The 18,794-nt window shown below is 40.2% G+C and overlaps 2 protein-coding genes across 2 annotated transcripts in view; one reads left to right on the top strand and one right to left on the bottom strand.

Annotated features, from left to right (window-relative positions):
- vsig8a (V-set and immunoglobulin domain containing 8a) overlaps positions 1 to 18,794 on the bottom strand; it is a 112,687-nt gene that overhangs the window by 79,303 nt on the left and 14,590 nt on the right. The gene's annotated exons all lie outside the window — the stretch shown is intronic.
- si:ch211-127i16.2 (probable flavin-containing monoamine oxidase A) overlaps positions 1 to 18,794 on the top strand; it is a 69,244-nt gene that overhangs the window by 42,601 nt on the left and 7,849 nt on the right. Inside the window, exons 10-11 of the mRNA XM_049603509.1 lie at positions 3,229 to 3,315; positions 7,711 to 7,811. Of these exons, the coding sequence (XP_049459466.1) occupies positions 3,229 to 3,315; positions 7,711 to 7,811 (188 nt within the window). The remainder of the gene's footprint in view (positions 1 to 3,228; positions 3,316 to 7,710; positions 7,812 to 18,794) is intronic.

Genomic DNA, 18,794 nt, shown 5'->3' with positions numbered 1-18,794 from the left:
ATTACTTGGGAAAAAGTGGACATATCAATATCGGTATCGGTTATCAGCCAAATAAGTTGTTATATATCAGCGTACTGGACAACGGCAAAACAATCCAATATTATGCGTCAGCGTCTCTAATATATAGCATTTTTAGGAGTATATGAATTATTTGTTTAAATCTGATTGACAAACATCAGTTGAAAAGTGTGGTAACTCTCCATGTCTTTAGTCACCATTCTTTAGCCTCACTCATTGTCCCACCCACAGCATTAATTAATTTGTTGCATATCACGAGTAATGGCCAATCAACACTATCGGCTGCTGTGCCTAAGATGGGTAAAGACAAACATAGACAGTAGCTGCTACTGTGAGCGAGCAGAGCTGTGTGCTGGATGTAAGGCAGCAGATATTGAGATACAAGTGAGAACTGTAAGGAAAGGAAGATGGGGTGAGACGGCGCCTGGACATGAGCGAGAGATAAGACGAGTTTATGAGGATCCAGACATTTCATTCACCAGATGTATATGTGTAATATGGACCTGCCAATGCGCATTCAACCCACGTTTGACACATTCATGTATCAGCCACCACTGTGTCACTTGTAGAAGAGACTTGATTCTGCAGTGTAGCTGACGCACTGGTAAAGCAGAGAATAATACAGTAAGATCAGGCTTCATGATCAGAGAAAGGTTTTGCATTGCAGCAGAACTTCAGTCAGTGCTCTCTGGATGGATGCACTAAAGAAAAGGTCTTTAAGTGCAGTATGGGAGTATTACACATACCAACACTGGGGAAGGCAGGCTGCAAAACATGCAAAGAAAATGGAAAAGCAATGGCTCTTTTTTTTTAAGATAATGTTAAAAAGTTCTCCTTCGCAACATTTAGGATGCTTTCAGACCTAGAGTTGTCTTGCTTTGGTCCGAGTCAGGGACTCATTTTGTTGTTAAGTTGCATAATTACCTAGAGTTGGTTCATGTTCTCATGGCAGCATTTATATGAGGACCAGATAAAATGAATTGCAAGAGAAAGCTGCTCTTGATTGGTCAGAATTTCCATGTGGGAAAAATCCAGAAAGTAAACAAAACGTTGAAGAAGAGTACACTTGCAAGATAAATGTGACACTTTCTAATGTCACAATGGAGGGACAACTACACAGGTTGATTTTAGCGCTGCTCATCGTGGACTATATTGCTGTCATTGTTCATTTTAGTCAAAGCATACAGTTTGAAAACGAGGCGCGGCTCCAACTAGAAAACAATGTTTTGATGCATTGGATGTGCTGAATGTGCATATTAAGGCAGTACAGGAGGAGGTGCACATTAATAATCCTCCAGGACTGTAACATGCTCATGTTTAACCCAAACAATCCTCAGATCCAGGTCGGAATACGTTCTCACCAGAAACAAACCGCATCAGAGTTCCGAGACCACCTCTTCAAGAAGGTCTCGGTCCGGTTGTTTTGGTGCACACCTGAGTGCGATTGCTGTGTTCACACCTGCCCAAACGAACTGTACTTAGGGGGCAAACAAACTTGAGTTCGACTGAACCGAACCAAACAGGGCAGGTGTGAAAGCTTGCATAATTTAACATTAACTTAATTAACTTAAATCAGTTCCAAATATCTGTTAGTCTCCTTGACTTCTAATAATCACTATTGGCCCTGAAAGCACCTATCCGTCAACCCCTACCCTGGATGTACTTTGGCTGGATTTTAAGCATCACTCTGTGTTCTGACCATTTCTCCTGCATGTTTAGGGTTGAGCCTGGTGAACTTTTTGTGTGGACGCAAAGGCAACATGGTGTGCATTGTCCAACTAATGTTAGTGTGTGAAAATGCTCAGAGGCAGCGTTATGAAAATGTATGAGTGAACAGCACAGTGTGAGGAGAACAGTGGGGGACTCCTGCCAGCTTTCAATAACTGTTACTTTGGTAAATATAGAACAAACTTTTGAGTTTTTCAATTCAGAGCTACAGAGTCATTTTATTCATTTTAATTAATTTTTTATTCTTGTGATACTGTTTTTAAGCTTCACAACTGTACTTGGAAGGTGAAACAAAGACTATTTGTCATAGACTGGAGAGATGTAAAGAGCCACTTGATGATTAATAGTTATCCATTAGGTGAACTTGTAATCCCCCTATGAAATATCTTCTTACACAGATTTGGCATTGTATTCATACAGGCATAACTGTTTCTGATTAAAAAGGTCACGCATACCTCTGGTTCTACTTCAGTAACTGAACTGTGCTTTTGACAGCTGTGATTCTCTTGCACTCCCATACACACTTCTTGCACACCAAGCCCACATCCTCTCCTTGCTTTCCCTCTGAGTTGACATTTTCTTTCAGTGTTTCCCTTTACCTGAAAAAAAATAAATAAATCCAGCCTTGTCTCTGGTGTTGTTTTGGCATTTCACTCATTAGCCTGACTTGCTACAGTGCTCAGGCGTAGCCGTTTCCCTGCTGTGCCATGCTGCACAAAGTGCTAAATAATTAACCTGCACTTGCTACTTTACTGCTAAAGAGAGGAAAACAGTGTTGGTGTGTGTGAGGCGAGTGGACATCAAGGTTACAATTGTGCACTGTTTTGTGCTGTTTAAGTAAGATTTAGCTGTATATATTGATATTTTTCCCTATATTTGGCTCTTACACAGCTTGGTTGGATTCACCGTGTTGATTTTCAGTTTGTTGGTTGTTTTGGTTTGCATGAATGGTCTGATCTTGAAGGGCATTTTTTCCTGAGTAATTTTAGGTTTCAGCTGACACAATTTGCTGCAGGGCTGCTAATAAACACTGAGTTTTTTGTCATAAATTTGCTATTAAAAGCAATTTTGCACAATGTTTAAATTCCCTCTTTGTTCTTCTGTGAGGTGTATTAAGAGACTGAGTTGCAGCAACAAATTATTGCAAAAGCAAGACAAGATAAGGTTGTGCTGAGAGCAAAGGTAAAGTGACATGCGGATGAGGAATCCTGGACAGTTTTGCAACATCTGTCAGCATGTTTTATAGTGATCTGTCCTTTTGGTCCTCAGGCCTCAGCTGCTCTGTGCATAACTCACCACGTGAACTCATACAACCAGGAGCATGTGCTGACCACGCTTGAGTTATTCAAATTGACTGCTGCTTCCTTTGTCCAGCTTAGATTGGTTTCTTGAATATGCATTCATATTTTAGCAGCCCGTGTGAGTGATGAGCAAGTGTAATGCAAGTGCCATGTTGGCACTGATATTTCCCTCTGTTTGCAGGGTGGGGAGAGAAGAAAAGCTGTGGTTTCCAGTCTGGTCAAATACCTAGGTCCTGAGGCCGCATCTTTCATCCATTATGAAGAGAAAGTAAGTAGATCAGTGGCAGATGTCTACTGTATTAAAACAATAATGATTTGGTCTGAGAATTTTTTTAGTGCTGAAATTCATAGCCTAATTTTTAACCTTGCGGTCCACGGAAGAAAGCTAGTTTGTGTAGTAAAAGCTTGAAAACACTACTTAGTTTTAGCTTAATAATAGTTACAATCTCACTGGTCTAACATTACAACATAAAACAATACGAAAAACAGGGAGCTCAACATTGGTCTAACCTAGACCTGTAATAATCACATTTTTACCACCTCTACTTCTGTATTCCAGCAATGCAACTGTTAATTCACCAGTGTCCAAAACTAACTTTTTGACTCACTGGCCAAGTGGACTGGTAGATGAAAAATTCCACAAGCCAGCATATTTTTTACTTTATTTTAAATAATAAAGTGCCCCCAGGTCACATCTGTACTTGTTTCAGTACATTTCATTGGAACAATAAGGTGTCTTTGAGAAAACAAACTTAAAGACGAGGCCAGAGCAAAAACATTAAGCAAAATTATTCTAATATATTATAGGTGCCCTCTGGTAAGCAGTGCATTGTCCAGGGCTTTTACTGTGAAGGGTAAGAATGGAAGGAGTGAGGCTAATGCTCTGCTGCTGACAGTGAGGGGCACAATAAGGAATCGACCCACCGCTAAGTCCTGCCCCAGGACGCAGACTGGCCGATCATAAAGTACTATCGGGCCAGCTCAGACCAGGGTCCAACAACAACCCAGCTGTGCTCCATTGACTCTAATGCAGATTTCCTTCATTTCAGGCTGGTTTTGTGGATTTGGAGCTAAATGTTGTGCCTGGGGCACGTCATGTATTAATGATACTCTTTACCTGGAGAGGTTGGATAAAAATATACATTTCTTCCCTGTTCCAAAACCAAAATTAAACCCTGAAAAGTGTAGGGTCAGCTAGCTAGCTACTGAAGATATAGCCTACTGAATGTATACACATGCTGCTTTTGCTTTTTAATGATTATAACTGTGGAACAAAGACCGACCCTGCTGTACAGGAACCAGTGAAGGGAAGCAGGGAAACTTTGCTGATATTCAACCAGCTGTGTGTCATCACAGTGTGCGCAAATGATCATTGTTTCACTTCCCCCTTAGAGCCCTGCCCGTTTGGAGGTGGAGGTGTATCAGCACACACTGTGATGCCACACAGCTGGTTCAATATCAGCAAAGTTTCCCTTTATATTCATTGTCTTGTGTGTCAATCAGCAGTTATGTGGTGGTTCACTTTTACACTGTGATCTGTAGCCTCGTTCGGCTTTAGCTTCTAACTATCTTTGTCTTTTTAACCTGTTGTTGCTGCTGAGTCAGTTTGACATCCTGGATATATCCTTCAAACAAAGACTGTAGACCCCTCTGTCTGCTTTTCTCTGGATTTACTGTTTCATTTTTTTGAAAATATGAGAATATTAATTCAGGGAGTGCAGGGAGTGCAGTTAGTTACAGTGTGGGCTCCATGTTTACTCCGACAGCTTGTCAGACCATCACAAAGGGACGGACTTAGCGAAAGGTCAATTTGCTGTCTTAGTTCAGACAACAGAGCCTCCGTGTTATTATTTTATTACTTTTATAAGTATGGACGCAACTTATAAATCTCACCTACACATTAGTGTCACGAACTCTAGCAGCAGACCAGCAGCAAGCGATACTTCAGTGGATTAGCTGATGTTCCGTACTGTAAACAGTGCTACAAGACTAGGGAGCACTCTAGATGGTCAGTTTCACAGCATGACACACGCAAAAACACATAATACGTGTAAGTGTGTGCGCAGAGGAGCAGCACATTTGTACGTGACACCAAAATGTGGCATGCCCTCAGCATAGTTTATTATTACATGACTATATTAGTGCAATCATTTACCCGCCAGCATGGTGGATTTACATTTAATCACCAAACAGACAATCTACCCATATTTGGCACTTGGTGGGTGTTAATTTTGGACCCTGTAATCCACATTCATTAAATGTGCTAATGTGGACCACAGATGTTTATGACATGATCCATACCCAAAAAGAACAACCATGGAAACATATAGAGAAATGTCACAAATATGAATATCATCACAGCTGAGAACCCTTAAGTAATATTGACATTGCCATCCTAAGTTGAGGTTAGGCAGCATGGCATGATAAAGCATTCTGGTGAGTTTTAAAATGGCTCTGGGACAGTAGGAAATTACTTTTCTCTGATGGTAGGGGAGGGCATCCATAGAGATAAGCTAGATAAAGGTGACTTTGCTTTTTATCCTCACTGTGGACCTACATGCCTCCCATTAGTTAACTTTCCAAAAATATAGGCTCATTTCTTAGACTGTTTTTATGCAAAAAACATTAACAAACACAATACATTATACTAAATCCCTGGAAGGTGGATGTTGAAAACCAGCTGATGGAGGGTGGAGCACGACCACCCATTATGAACACACATAAACTACCACTAGCACTGATACTACTCGGAACAAACGTATTACATGCAGTAGATATTCTGCTAGCTGAATGTTGTGCCACACACATACAGAATAGCTCCTCTGCTCCATTACATGATGCACAGCATACACTGGTAGACTGCTGAACAGCACATTAGTCATGCAGACATACGATTTTAGTCCCAGGACTCCTCACCTCACAGTTGAATGGCAAGATTAAAACGTAAATTGCCCTGAGGAAACTCGAGGCAGGGATGTTAAGCGAGACATCACGATTTCACTTTGTAGAGACTCAATGGGAACATAATTTTATAGAATACAATAACAACAGAGTTTAGTGAAGGGGGGGGCTGATAGACTGATGGTTAAGTACATCTTCAGCCTGATTTTATGGTAGCAAAATAGGATCCAGAGTTTGATATTTTATACTAATTATGTCTGTACTTGTTATTTATTCAAACAGGAAATATACTGACAAGCCAATTACCCACAAGTTCCAAGCATATTTAGCATTCTGTTGTGATTGTGTCTACAGTTCTTCTTCTGCTCATTTGCATTTCCATTTTAGGAGAAAAGTATTTATGTTGATGAGTGAACATTTACTTATTGAATTTTAAAAAGGTACTACACAGGATCTTCCTAAAAAACAATGTATAGACTTGTACAAAAGTAATCTATCCCAATCATCACTTATGACCTACTAGAAGTCTGTAACCGTTTATTTATCGGCACAGACTCTTCCCTCTGCTTGTATATTCCTATTTTATTTTCCTTTTGCTGTGGTTGGTATGGTCCTGGAAGAGTGAATCTAGGGTTGGCTTCCACTTTCGCTGGAGAGAACTTAAAGAGAGGATAGGGATAAAGAGCGATGCAGAGTTGGCCAACTTTATCACTGCTCAGAAGGAAGCGTGCATCTACTCATGGAGGTGAGGCCTGTGCCTAGCAGTAGATGCACATTTCCTTCTGCACAGTGATATAGCTGGCGGGTGTAGTCTGGTAGAAAGGAAACAGTTCCTCCATGAAACTGCTCACAACAAGGTCTGTGGGTTATTTTAAGTAGTAATTTTAAGGTCATGATTTCTGTAAAGTGACACTGGTTGTTTTTATGTGCCATCTAGTTCCATTATATTGGAGAGAAGGCAGACATCTCTACAGCCGATATTTCCAACAATCGGCAACTCACACCAAAACAATCTAGATTGATTAATACCACGACAAGCAAGAGAAAAAAAAACACGTACTAATTCACATTAAATCAAACAGTCCCAAATTTCAATACCTGAGAGCACATTTGAGGGGGAGAGTAGCCAAAGTATAAGAAAAAAAGAGAGAAAGTGAGACTACTTAACCCCTGCAGCTTGTTCAAGTCATAATGAGTCAGGGAAAGAGCGAGCCGCAAGTGGTCACAAGCGTGGTTACACTTTTTAAAACTCGATGCAGAAACTCTCACTGCAATTATCTATAATGCAAAAGGCAAAGCTGGCTAGGGCAACATGTCTAACCTGAGCTATAATTTGTCTTGTGTCTAAAATGTTCTAAATAAATAACAAAATGTTTTTAACAAGTAATGATGCTAAAATTGGGCCTAATTTTTACTACTGGTTATTACAGAGTGAAGAAAGTACCAAAAAAGTACAGTTTGGTACTGGTACTGGACTCCAGGTAACGGTGATGGGTATACTGTGGGATAGTATTAGATTTTCCTGTCTTCAGATGACTGTACATCTTAGATAACAACAAACAATGAAGTATTGGAGGGCTGCAGTTTTTTTAGTTATGTCCAATCATCCAATGATATAATGTGTTTTCATAAGCTGTGCTTTCAAATAAAATTAGAATAGATCACATTTGGGCGGTGTCATTTTGTTGAAACAAAGCCATGCTTTTGCACTGCACTATGAAATATTACAATGTTAGTGTCATTTAACTTTTCTGCTCCACAGGACTGGGCTAAGGAGGACTACAGCGGGGGCTGCCCTGTTAATGTCATGGCACCAGGTCTGCTAACATATTACCACCCTAGCCTGAGGAGGCCCTGTGGCAGGTAATCACCCCACTGATGACAAATACACCACAGAGCACCCCTCCTTCTCCCTGGACTCAAAAGAGTCACCTTTTCTCGACGAAACAAAGGGTAATGTAGAGGGATGCAGTGGAGCAAACTGGCCTGACAGTTTCTAAATCTTTGATATAAATCTTTTTAAGAGCTAAATTTTGACTTAATGTTCAGTAAATTGCAGCACTGTACACTAGATGATAGTATGAGAGATACTGACTGTGGTTGCTAGATGATCGTGCTATTTTTATACCACAGAAGCAATGTCTGCACTTCACCCTGCCAACTAGGTATTACTCACTAGTACCCAGTGCCTACAGATCATTGACATGAGTCGTGGGAGTGATTATGCCTTTGCTGATACACATTAGTCCAGTTCTCAAGAAATGGCAAGAGGTCGTCAGCAGTGGTGTTCTCATAGGAAAACGTCCTATAATCCATTTCTAATGGCCTGCTCGGAGATGCACAAAGCTGAACGAATGAGAGCGAGAGGTGGGGAGGAGGATCCAGGTAATGTATTTCCATAATGACATTAAGTCCGTGGGGAGCAGAGCAAGCTCATTACATAACGTGACTCAAACAGCGGCATGGGGCAGCAGCCCTTATCCACAATCCTACCCCATATAGAAAATGGATCCTCAAGGACACGCTGTGACCTTGACACATATCCAGCACGTGTAATGAAGACAAGCCTATGTATGGTTGACAAAAATGCTCCTGGTGCTTCAAACATAACAGCAAGGTGGATTTCAGGAGTGTCTAGTGGATTATGGGATTTTATTTGGGGAATATATACCTCAATACTGACTGAAGTGTCATTTTTAGAGTTAATTAGGGACGTTGACGAGTAACCATTTATAGGTCCGACTGCTTATGCATGTCAATCTATAGGTTAATTTTGCAACTCTTCAGTTTAGTAGTATTAGCACTGTGTTGTAACACATTAAGAACAAAGCTAAAGATGTATTTATTCTATACTAGATGGCGCTGTACACCACACAAGTCAAAGGAGATGTTGTTCATTTAGCTATTACTACTGCTGATTACGTCATCTCACCTTGGCTGATACCAAGTGGAGAGCGACTGCTTGTCTGTAAGAGTAGTCAACAGAAAAAAATTAGAGGCAACATATTTACAGTGCAAAACATTCAAACTTCATCACCTCTTAATGGATAGCAATCCGAAATGTGGACTAAAAAGAAACAGCCCCTTCAGTTACACGTCATTTTGCATATTTTTTTCTTTTTAATCTTAAAGTAACTAGTTAGTTTCCGGTTAATCTCTCAAGACAGATTCTGCAATTCTGGGGGCGGAGTAGGAAATGTGTACCTACAGAAACAGCAAGCTCCGTATCCATAGCGACCGCTCCACCCAAAACGCCGTCTTGTCAACGTGAAAAAAAATATTTTTTCCAGCAGATGTCATAGTTACAACATGATTGAGCTAACTGGAGTAGTTTCATGTCATATCCGACAACGGGAGGCTTTTAACAGATGACATCCTGATGTTAGCTTCACTAACTGTCCCTGTCAGCTGCAACCGCTGATGCTTTCTCGACATCGTGATTTCCCATAACTTAATAAATACCACACATAGCAACACAAAACTACTTTGCTAGCTCAATCATGTTGTAACTAAGATATCCGCTGGAAAAAATATTTTATTCACGGAATGTTTATTGAGTTATTACCTTATTTTTATACAGTCTATGGTTATTACAGACACCGCCAACGGCTAACATTAACAGCTAACAGTTAGCCCAGCTAATCTACGATAACCATATTAATAATTACAAATCGTGCACACAGAAATAGTAATGTTTGTTCAATCATTGTGTTTATAGACTTTACAAACATCAGAATAGTCTAAACTGTGATACAGTGATGTGAAAAATGTGATATATAGCTAAACTCTGCTGGTTTTCTACGCGAAGTATTTGTAAACATCACAGCGATTCCCTGGGGGCACCGCCGGAAGTGAAGGGCATGAGCGATCGCCAAAGCTCCTGCACTTCCATTAGTCGAAAAACTCCAGGCTGTGCCTCCAGACGTAAAGGAAAAAAAAAAATGTTTTGTTTTGTTTTTTTAATCAATGGATTTCCAGATTGGTTTCCAGTTAATGGGTGTCGGGCTATCGACAGTAAAAATGAACCTAAACTGACATCCCTAGTCGTGTCATCCAGTTAGGCCTTATTATTCTGGGTGAATACTCTGCCTAAGTGCTCAGTATGAGACTTTCCCAAAAAGGCCATCCCTACTTAATTCTAGGTGTGGTTGGAGAGAGTAGATACAAGAATGATTAAGAAGAAAGAAAATCTGCCAAGAACTCTGAATGCATTGACCCCAGTGGGTAATGCTTTACTAAGTTAACAGCTCCAAAGTGTATATAGAATAAAACTATGCACTGAGGATCAGGATGCTGATTTTTTTCAAAACAAAAAAGGTTGTTTGTGCTGCACCTTGCATTGTTTGGATTATTACTACCGACAGAAAAGGATTAGTTCGTCCAACCAATGATTGGAACGGAATAAATCTTTTAGAACTGTGTTAGCTTTAAATGCAGTGGATTTTGTTTTGTGTAACACCAGTGTTTTTATATTTTACCATTTCAGAACTTGGTGCCAAGAATAAATATTATAAGTCTAGTTATGGCTCCTAACTCTGATAATGACAAGTGGAGCTCTCCATCAGAGGTCTACAGGCTTAGTAGTTCAACTCGGTGTGTCCACACAGTGAAGTTTGCATCCATTCATCCATTTGAGGATTAGTCCTTCTCTCTTTTCTCTTTTGAAGGGCAGCAGCAGCAGCACTGCTCCTCATCCTGAAACACCAGAATGATTCCTCAGGGAGCCCCACTTGTGATAAAAATGTAGAGTTACAGTATGTTCATATCAGTCTTTCCTGCACGGGCTTTTGCTTCTTAAAAAGGCAATGCCTCATAATTACAGACCAATTTGTACATCGAAAGCCTGATGTTTAACAACACAGGCCACAACAGCTCAGCAAGAAAAGACTGCTAAGCATAAGGTCACAGCACAATACTTGTACTAAAAACACGAGCCCCACTGAGCGACAAAACGTGCAGGTCTTTATAGGGCATCAATAATAAAAAAGGCTCGTTCAAAGTCCCTAAGGCTGTCTGCACATAGTTGGAGATCTGTGCTGCACTCAGCTAAGATCAACGCTGATATGTCTATATAATTTATGATTTACAAAAAAATAACATTTAAAGTCATGGTTATGCTGCCAACAATCAATACTAACTTGTTTAGATTAGATTTCGTCTTTGTTTAAAGCAGCTATAATCAATATCCATATTATAATAATGTATCAACTGACATTAAACGACAATAACTGTCAATTGCAGCTCCCCTCTGCTTTAACGATCTTTATATAAAGTTCTTTTCCTCACTGTTTAGCTGTGTAAACTGCAAATTAACTGCTCACACTCAAGGCTATCATAGTGTAGTTTTCCACTGCAGCAGACAGCTGTTTTCTGTGAAAAAGATCTAAAGGCCCACTGTACACTACCTGCTCATGACCACACCGCAGAGCATTTAGGAGCTTAAGAGCCAGATATTTCCTGGAGGAGTTGGTCAAGGTAAAAAATACAAAATGGTGAATATTGGACCTGCATTTTCCACATGGACACAACGCCATATGAATGTTAATTTTGCTCTGCAACATACAAGTAAGCAACCCATCTGCAATTAAGTTGGTGAAATCAACATAAAGGTGATGATATAACAGCACATGATCAGGTCACTGTTTAAGATTTTAAAGTCTAATAGCAAATGGATTGAAGTTCAATAAGGCTGAACTTTCAAATCAAATTAAAATAACTATTTATTCATCAGGAATGTTATTTGTGTTATTTATGTGTTATTTTAAAACATCAGTGCGTACCAGGGTCTGAAATCAACACCCGCCAAGCACCAAATGCATGTAAATCTCTGAAGGCTATCTGCCACACTGGCGGGTAAATGTACTAAAATAGTGATGTAACTATAAACTATACTGACAGTCTCTACCACATTTTGGTATCATTCAGGGGTGCACTGCTCTGCTGCTTCAAACCTACTCCTGTCTGTGTCACACACATGCACTCGTTTAAACTGTGCCACAAAGGTTACCATTTCAAGCCCTCCTTGTTTTGCAACACTGTTTAAAGTACTTGACATCAGCTGTTCCGCGATGCTATCACTTGCTGCTGGTCTGCTGCTAGCTAGCATTGTGCCCATACTTATGAAGGTAACTAAATAATAACAAGTAGGGTCTGTAGTCTGAACCAAGATGACTGACTCTTTATTGGCTCCCTAACTGTACGTTCAAACCAACAGCAACCAGAGGGCGACCCAGTCGTCAGCCGCGCGTCTTGGGCGACCAAAGCAACTGGAACAGGTCCAGAGGGGAGTTAAAACAAGTTTAACTTTGTGGTAATGAGCTCTGACGCGGTTTGGCGACAACCAATCAGAATGCTGACGTGCTTCGATGAAGCGGGTCCCAGAGAACAAGCCATGTAACTTTGGTTCCTACAGCTCACTTGTTCCGACAATGGATAGAGAAGTTTATTACTTGCGTTTGCGCCTACTCAGTCCTTTATAATGTGCCGCTGTTCAGTTACAGAGACCAAAATAAAAAGAATGAGGCTTGGGACGGCGTCGCGGAGGTAGTTGGTTGGTCTGGTGAGTTTTAAAGTGTGTAATGTTAGTAATAGAGGAGAGAATTGCAGGCTAATGTTGCGACGTAGCCTGCAATTCTTCCTTGCTTGGTTTGAATGGGATGACATACTGCAAAGCAAAGCACTTTATCAACATTATTTCTGTTGACCAACTGTGAGCTTTTTGACCGGACAACAGCAAGCAACAACGATGCTGCTTTCAAGGCAGTAGTCCGCTTTGCGGCTCCTTTAAATTGACAAGCACGATCAAATGTTCAATGATTCACGTGATGAGCGACTAGAGCGACCAAAGCTGCCACAAATATTTTTGACAGTCGGGCATCTTGGGTGTCCGTGAGAGACTTTGTCTCTTTAGAAGCTTCTGGTTTGAATGGACAGTAATTGTCAGTGGCAGCACATGAGCCTCATGTTTTCCGTCCTTACCTTTCACAATAAAAGCCCAAGACATATAGATTGCCTACCATAGGGAACCTATTCACATGCTGAGGCTGAAGTTGTTCAATATATTTAAGTATCTTTACTTCAGATTTTGCCCTAGCCTCTTTAAGTTTGTATCCAGTGTATTACCTTATTGTCTCAATGAACTGATGTGACAGGTAAAAAATATTCTTGGCTGGTGAATTTTGTTAAACCTACCAGCCACCTAGGCCAGTAAGTGAAAAAGTTAATTTTGGATACTGCTGCATACACAACACATAACTGGACAAACGACAAACAATTTGACAACAGTGTCAAGCACCCAAGCAAGCTCAAGCTTTAATGAGTCTAACAGAAGAACTTTTGAGAACATTGAGTGCAGCACTGACCGGCAATTATGCTGGTGACTTTGTCCGGGTTCAGCATAATTCTCACAAGGCGTTTACCCCAAAGTCCCCAACATACAGACCAAAAGGTCAAATCTGAAGAGCAAAGGCCACAAACTGCTGCACAAATCTCCTACACATATCCTCCTCTTGAAAAGACTCAGTGCAATGCTCGATGCCATTTGCATCAAACAGCCTTGAGAAAATCCCATCCTGCAAACACATACAGTATGATTGTGATATGCAAACACAAAGCCCAATAGCAAAGCATCTGTTTATACAAGGACAATACAATAAAACAAATGTGCCTCCTCCTTGCTTTACTTCACCAAGGGCATCACTGACACAACTTTAAGGAAAAGCCAGCAAGAAACAAATGGTACTTCTGGAATCAACAGACAAGCAGGTAAAAGAACAAGTCTCTCTTCCAATATAAGCCACTCCTATTGAACCTTCCATGGGGAAAGCACTCTGACCCAGTATGAGGATGAACAACACCAACTTGAAAGTAGAGTTGCTCCGGTAGTAATACCAGTACCGGAAATGACTTTGATACTTCCCAAAATGCTAGAGTGGGTATCACCAAGTACACTCACTTTAAAGTAATTTCACATACGGAAAAAACTGCAGCTTTCCCAGAAATCAATTCGTCTTAACCGCTTTAAAACAGCAGCCTGCACAGTAAGAGAAAAAGACTTGATCTCCAGTAAATCATTAAAAGTTAGCCAGTAGCAAAATATCAGCAATATTGACAGTATTTTACGCTGCAAAGTCCCAACAGTAAAAAAACAAAGTGTTCAGTACGCAAGGCTATAGTTTCAGGGTTAGTACAGCTGTTATTTATTTTACTTTTTTTTTTTAAATAGTATCAGATTGGATACAAGTTCAGATATCGGTATCTGTATTGGGAGGGCAAAAATGGTATTGGAACAACAACAACTTTTCATTACAACAGACGCATAAAACTGCAAACTGCAATCTGTACAACCACACAGACCTCATTGTACAGTATTCCAAAATATACAAAGACAAGGTTGTGAATGAGGCTGTTAATTAATTTGGTCTTCTTGAACATCTTCAAATATCTGTTCACCACTCTTACACCAAACGTTAGCAACACTATCTACCACGCAGAAACTTCATAGGACTTTCTCAACACAGTTTAGGGACATGTACTTAAAACTAATGAGCTGAATGTGTCATGTGTCTCACTGGTAATACCACTGACAGGACTGTACACTAGGAGCAATGAGCACGACAACTGATCTCTGAACATTAGAACAGATCTCGGTACAGAACAGCTGTTAAATGTGTACTGAAATGCAATTTAGTCAAGCACAGGGGTGATTTCTGTTGGTGAAAACAGGCTGCACCAAAAGTTAATTAGTGTTCATCATTGTTGTCAACCAGAGACAGATATGCACACCTCTAATTTTAAGCACTGACTACAGGTGCACTTCATAACTGTAGTGTATAAAATAGAGGGCAAAGGAATAAGTATTCTCTCATATTAACTCACTTTATATTTCCGTATACAGACATCAGGCGTATCATATTGTAGGAAAAGTAAGTAACAGGTTTATTCTGGAGAATGCTTTAGTCACCGTGATCAAATGCTTGAGAAAAGTCACGGAACAGAAAGAGAGCTTTAATCTTCCTTGAGTCTGTATTTGCGCTTAAGGTGACAATGTGGACCGGTTTTCTTTCTAAATCCATTTTGTTCATCTGCTGTTATAGTATCTGACTCAGCCCAGTGGGAAATGTGATTAAATTGACACAGCAGAACAGTTTGTATACAACGGAGGTCAAAATGATATCCCACTGGCTCAGAGGGATTCTTTTTATCTTTATTCCCCGTTTCAGAGATCGGATTAATTCTATACATGTGCATTTCAGGAAATCCTCCACGGTGGAGACTTTCAATGGCAGACCACCGCGTTCAGAGGCTTTACCCTTGCCAACAATTTACAGAAACAAAGCATTGCATTAATTCTGACAGAACACTATCAGTTTCACTTAACCCATCTTATAATCACCTATTGAAACGAGACACCAATCAAGTTCAATCAAGACCACAAAGCGGTCTTTTCAATCTGGCAAGCTCTCACTCTTCTCAGCATAATGCTGCCGCTCATTATACTGTTTACCACCACCTGCTATGCGTGTCGCTGTAATGGTTGTGTTGATTGATTTCTCCCCTCACTACTCCTGCCTCTTTTATTTTTTAATCACCATACTTTGTGAATACATTGCTTTCCATTTCCATTATCATTTGTATATGCAGTGGAAAGCGTTATAGCGGTCACAGTTACAGTGATCAATCGTTTATACGGATCAAAAAGCTTGGAACAGATTCATTCTGGTACAAATGCTGTTTAACTAATTTGCTCAAAGTAATCAAGTAGTCCACTTGTTCATTCGAAGTCTTTTCATACATTACAACTCATGGAAAAATGTTTTCAAACTACATTTAACTTAACTCCCATGATAAGCTAAGTTACTCTGCCTCACGGTAACCTGTCTACTTCCAGCTGGCTACCTGAGGCTTGTGCTGTGAGCACATTAAAATCATGACGGGAGAAGGTGAGTCATTTTCTCTCAGTGAAAATGGTATTCTCCTTCAAGCTAATGACAAACTGCCAAAACAAGCCAAGGACAGCAGCAGCAAACTTGGTGTTCCCCGGGCTACCTTGTGTGGTCTACTCAAACAACGAAAAAAAAGGTATGGCTGCTAGTGATGGAGGCAGAAAACAAATGCGCACAGGGAAAGCACCTGTGGTTGAAGCCGCCCTCATCGAGTGAATTGATAATGTCCACTCACATCATGCCCAAGCTGTCCATTTCACTACTTTACATTTATGTAAGAAATACACAAGTGTCAATTAGATGTTAATCTGCATGAGAAATAAAAGAAAAAGTCTGGTTATATTAACATGGCCCTTTAAAATCCATTAAAATCCAAGTTTTTCCAAATTCCAATTTCCATTGAGTTTTTCTGAGTTCTGTGTTTTATGCACATATTGTAGTTAGAAAGAGTTTCTAATCACTCGGTGGATGAATTACATTTCACCAAGTCAGTAAGAAAATATTCAAAATTTAAAGAATATCAATAACTTTGGTGTAATACAATACTGCACTTCTTAAAATAAACACAGTGCTTCAATATTGTTATAAGACAAAACCTCTGTGCTTTTGTAAAATAAAGTGCTTCACATCTTGGTTTTATATTAAATTTAGCAGTTGTCCTATCCTTCAGTTTTGTGGGATGACCGTAGGGTCCAACAGTAATGTCAACCGTCAACCCAGTATCAAAGAATACAGCATGATCATTTTACTCACAATCTGTAATATAATCCAATTAATCTTATTTTCATACATATATTTTCATGCCTTACTTTTGCAGAAGGACTCCCGCACACTGTCTAACTTGCAATATATAATTTATTTGTGACATTTCAGTACTAGACCTTCATCAGGCTTTTTTAATAGATTTGCAAAGTGTTTCCATTGTTCTACACCTTACTTTTAAAAGCGGACGTGGTCATGTGTATCCTGGGCCACTGAAATGAATTTACAGGTGACCAATGCTTGATGCATGATGATGAAACATCAGCAATGCCTCTCGACCACCCAAGAAGCACAGAAGTATTTGATCTGTTTGTCTGATGGAGAAAAAAACTGTGATTAAGCCACAGTTAGCTGTCACTAGGGGTGGGAGTCTCCAAGCACGTTATGATTTGATTACAATTGAGAGAGCTACAATGGGATGAATTATCGATGCATTACAATGCATGATTTATCTTTCTCTTGTACGACTACTTACTACTTTTAAAACATAGCACAGACCTGTTGTATTTGTAGTAATCCATAATTAAACAGATGAATTTACTTGCTTACAGAGTGGCTCTCGGCGAGGTCACTTTTCCCTTCAACCTTTTAGCCAAAATGCTTTCATATCCAGCTTTTAAACCAGGGAGTGCCAGTCTGATTGTATCCATCTGCAGATGCTAATGGTAACCCACTGTGGTATGTGATTGCCAGCAATATGTCCAGTGTTTGTGAACTGTTATATTTCACAGGAAACAGTTTGCAATTCACATACTGTTGAATAATAAATAGTTGGCAGCATTTTTTACTTTAAAAATTAGTTTATATTAAAGCATCTTACAGTCTCCTGCTTGTATAACAATAACAAAATAAGGGGGAGGCGGCATGCCCCACTGTGTTGTTTTAACATCTCCTGCAGCAAGGTGCGGCCTCTCTTTAATGCTGCTGTGTGTTGGTCAGCCAGTCTGGTTTGTTTACATTACTGCTGATGGCTGCTTCATCCAGTAATGTAAGTCTCAGGGTGGAAGCATTAAAAGGATTCACAATGTACTTCATGTTCATCCCCCAAATATTTAGATATTAAATTAAAACAAGTTTGCAACTGTTGCATTTTGTGAAGATGAACTACAAGTTGACTGTATCGCACTGTAGGCTATTTCAGTGCCGCACTGATCTCGCCGTCCACCTTGAGCTGTCACTCATCTCTGCGGTCCCAGCCGACATTTAAGTTGGAGTCAGACAAACACAGAGCAGAGCAAAGTCTCAAAGAGCAGAGCAGACAAGCCCAGTCAGCTGGCTGACTGTATATTCTTGCCTTAAGTAACTTTTTATACCCAGTGAGTGTGGAGCTTAGCCCTGCCCTGTGAAACACAAACACAGAGCAGAGGACACAGCAGCATGCCTCTAATGACACCAAAACATTGCAGCATGGATTTTTCTGTTCAGTCAGCTTGGGCGCTATGAAAAAAACATTTATAATGGTAGGGAAAACCTAGATTTTTTATAAATTGCTTCTTCATTTTGGCAAATTCCATGGTATCCCATTTGTGTTCTCTGCATCAAGGAAATTGATTACTGGGTTTTTTCACACTTCTAGCACTGTTGTTTAAATCCATTACAGAGCATCCTTAAACAAAAGTATTTCACCAAGTGTTGCAGACAGAGGTCCTGTACTGGAGGTGTCGTCAGGCAGCGTTCAGAAACTCACTTTTTAGGCAGTCTATATCAGTCTGAGGAGGCCTCTCAGTGGATAGGCAGACGGTGTGCATTACTAACTCCAAGCTTGTTGACATGTTGCCAAAAGGCCTTTCAGTCTGAGGTCGTCTTCTTGGATATTCTGCTGATGAAGTCTCGAGTGGAATCTTTTTGTAGGCTGAACTGAACTCCCAAGATGCTTCTGAGCATTTCTCATCGTAGCTTTGGCACACACTGATCCTCTGTTCACTCCTGACTACTCATCCAATTTCTTGTTAGCACCCTTGCTGAATAGCAACGTCCCTTTGTGAAATTCATTGTCATAGCCTGCTTTACAGCATCATGGAAGTGTGTCTGAGTCCAGGAGAGGCTTGTTTGCTGCTGAGGCCGCTAACTTGGCAGTTCAGATGACATAAATTAATTATCAAGGATACTGGCCAGATTAAAGGTGCTAAGGGAGAGCCCT

Source organism: Epinephelus fuscoguttatus, linkage group LG18 (genome assembly GCF_011397635.1).
Source record: "Epinephelus fuscoguttatus linkage group LG18, E.fuscoguttatus.final_Chr_v1".
Classification (NCBI taxonomy): domain Eukaryota; kingdom Metazoa; phylum Chordata; class Actinopteri; order Perciformes; family Serranidae; genus Epinephelus; species Epinephelus fuscoguttatus.
Note: the sequence above shows the minus strand (reverse complement) of the source record. Positions and strands in the feature narration are given on the sequence as shown.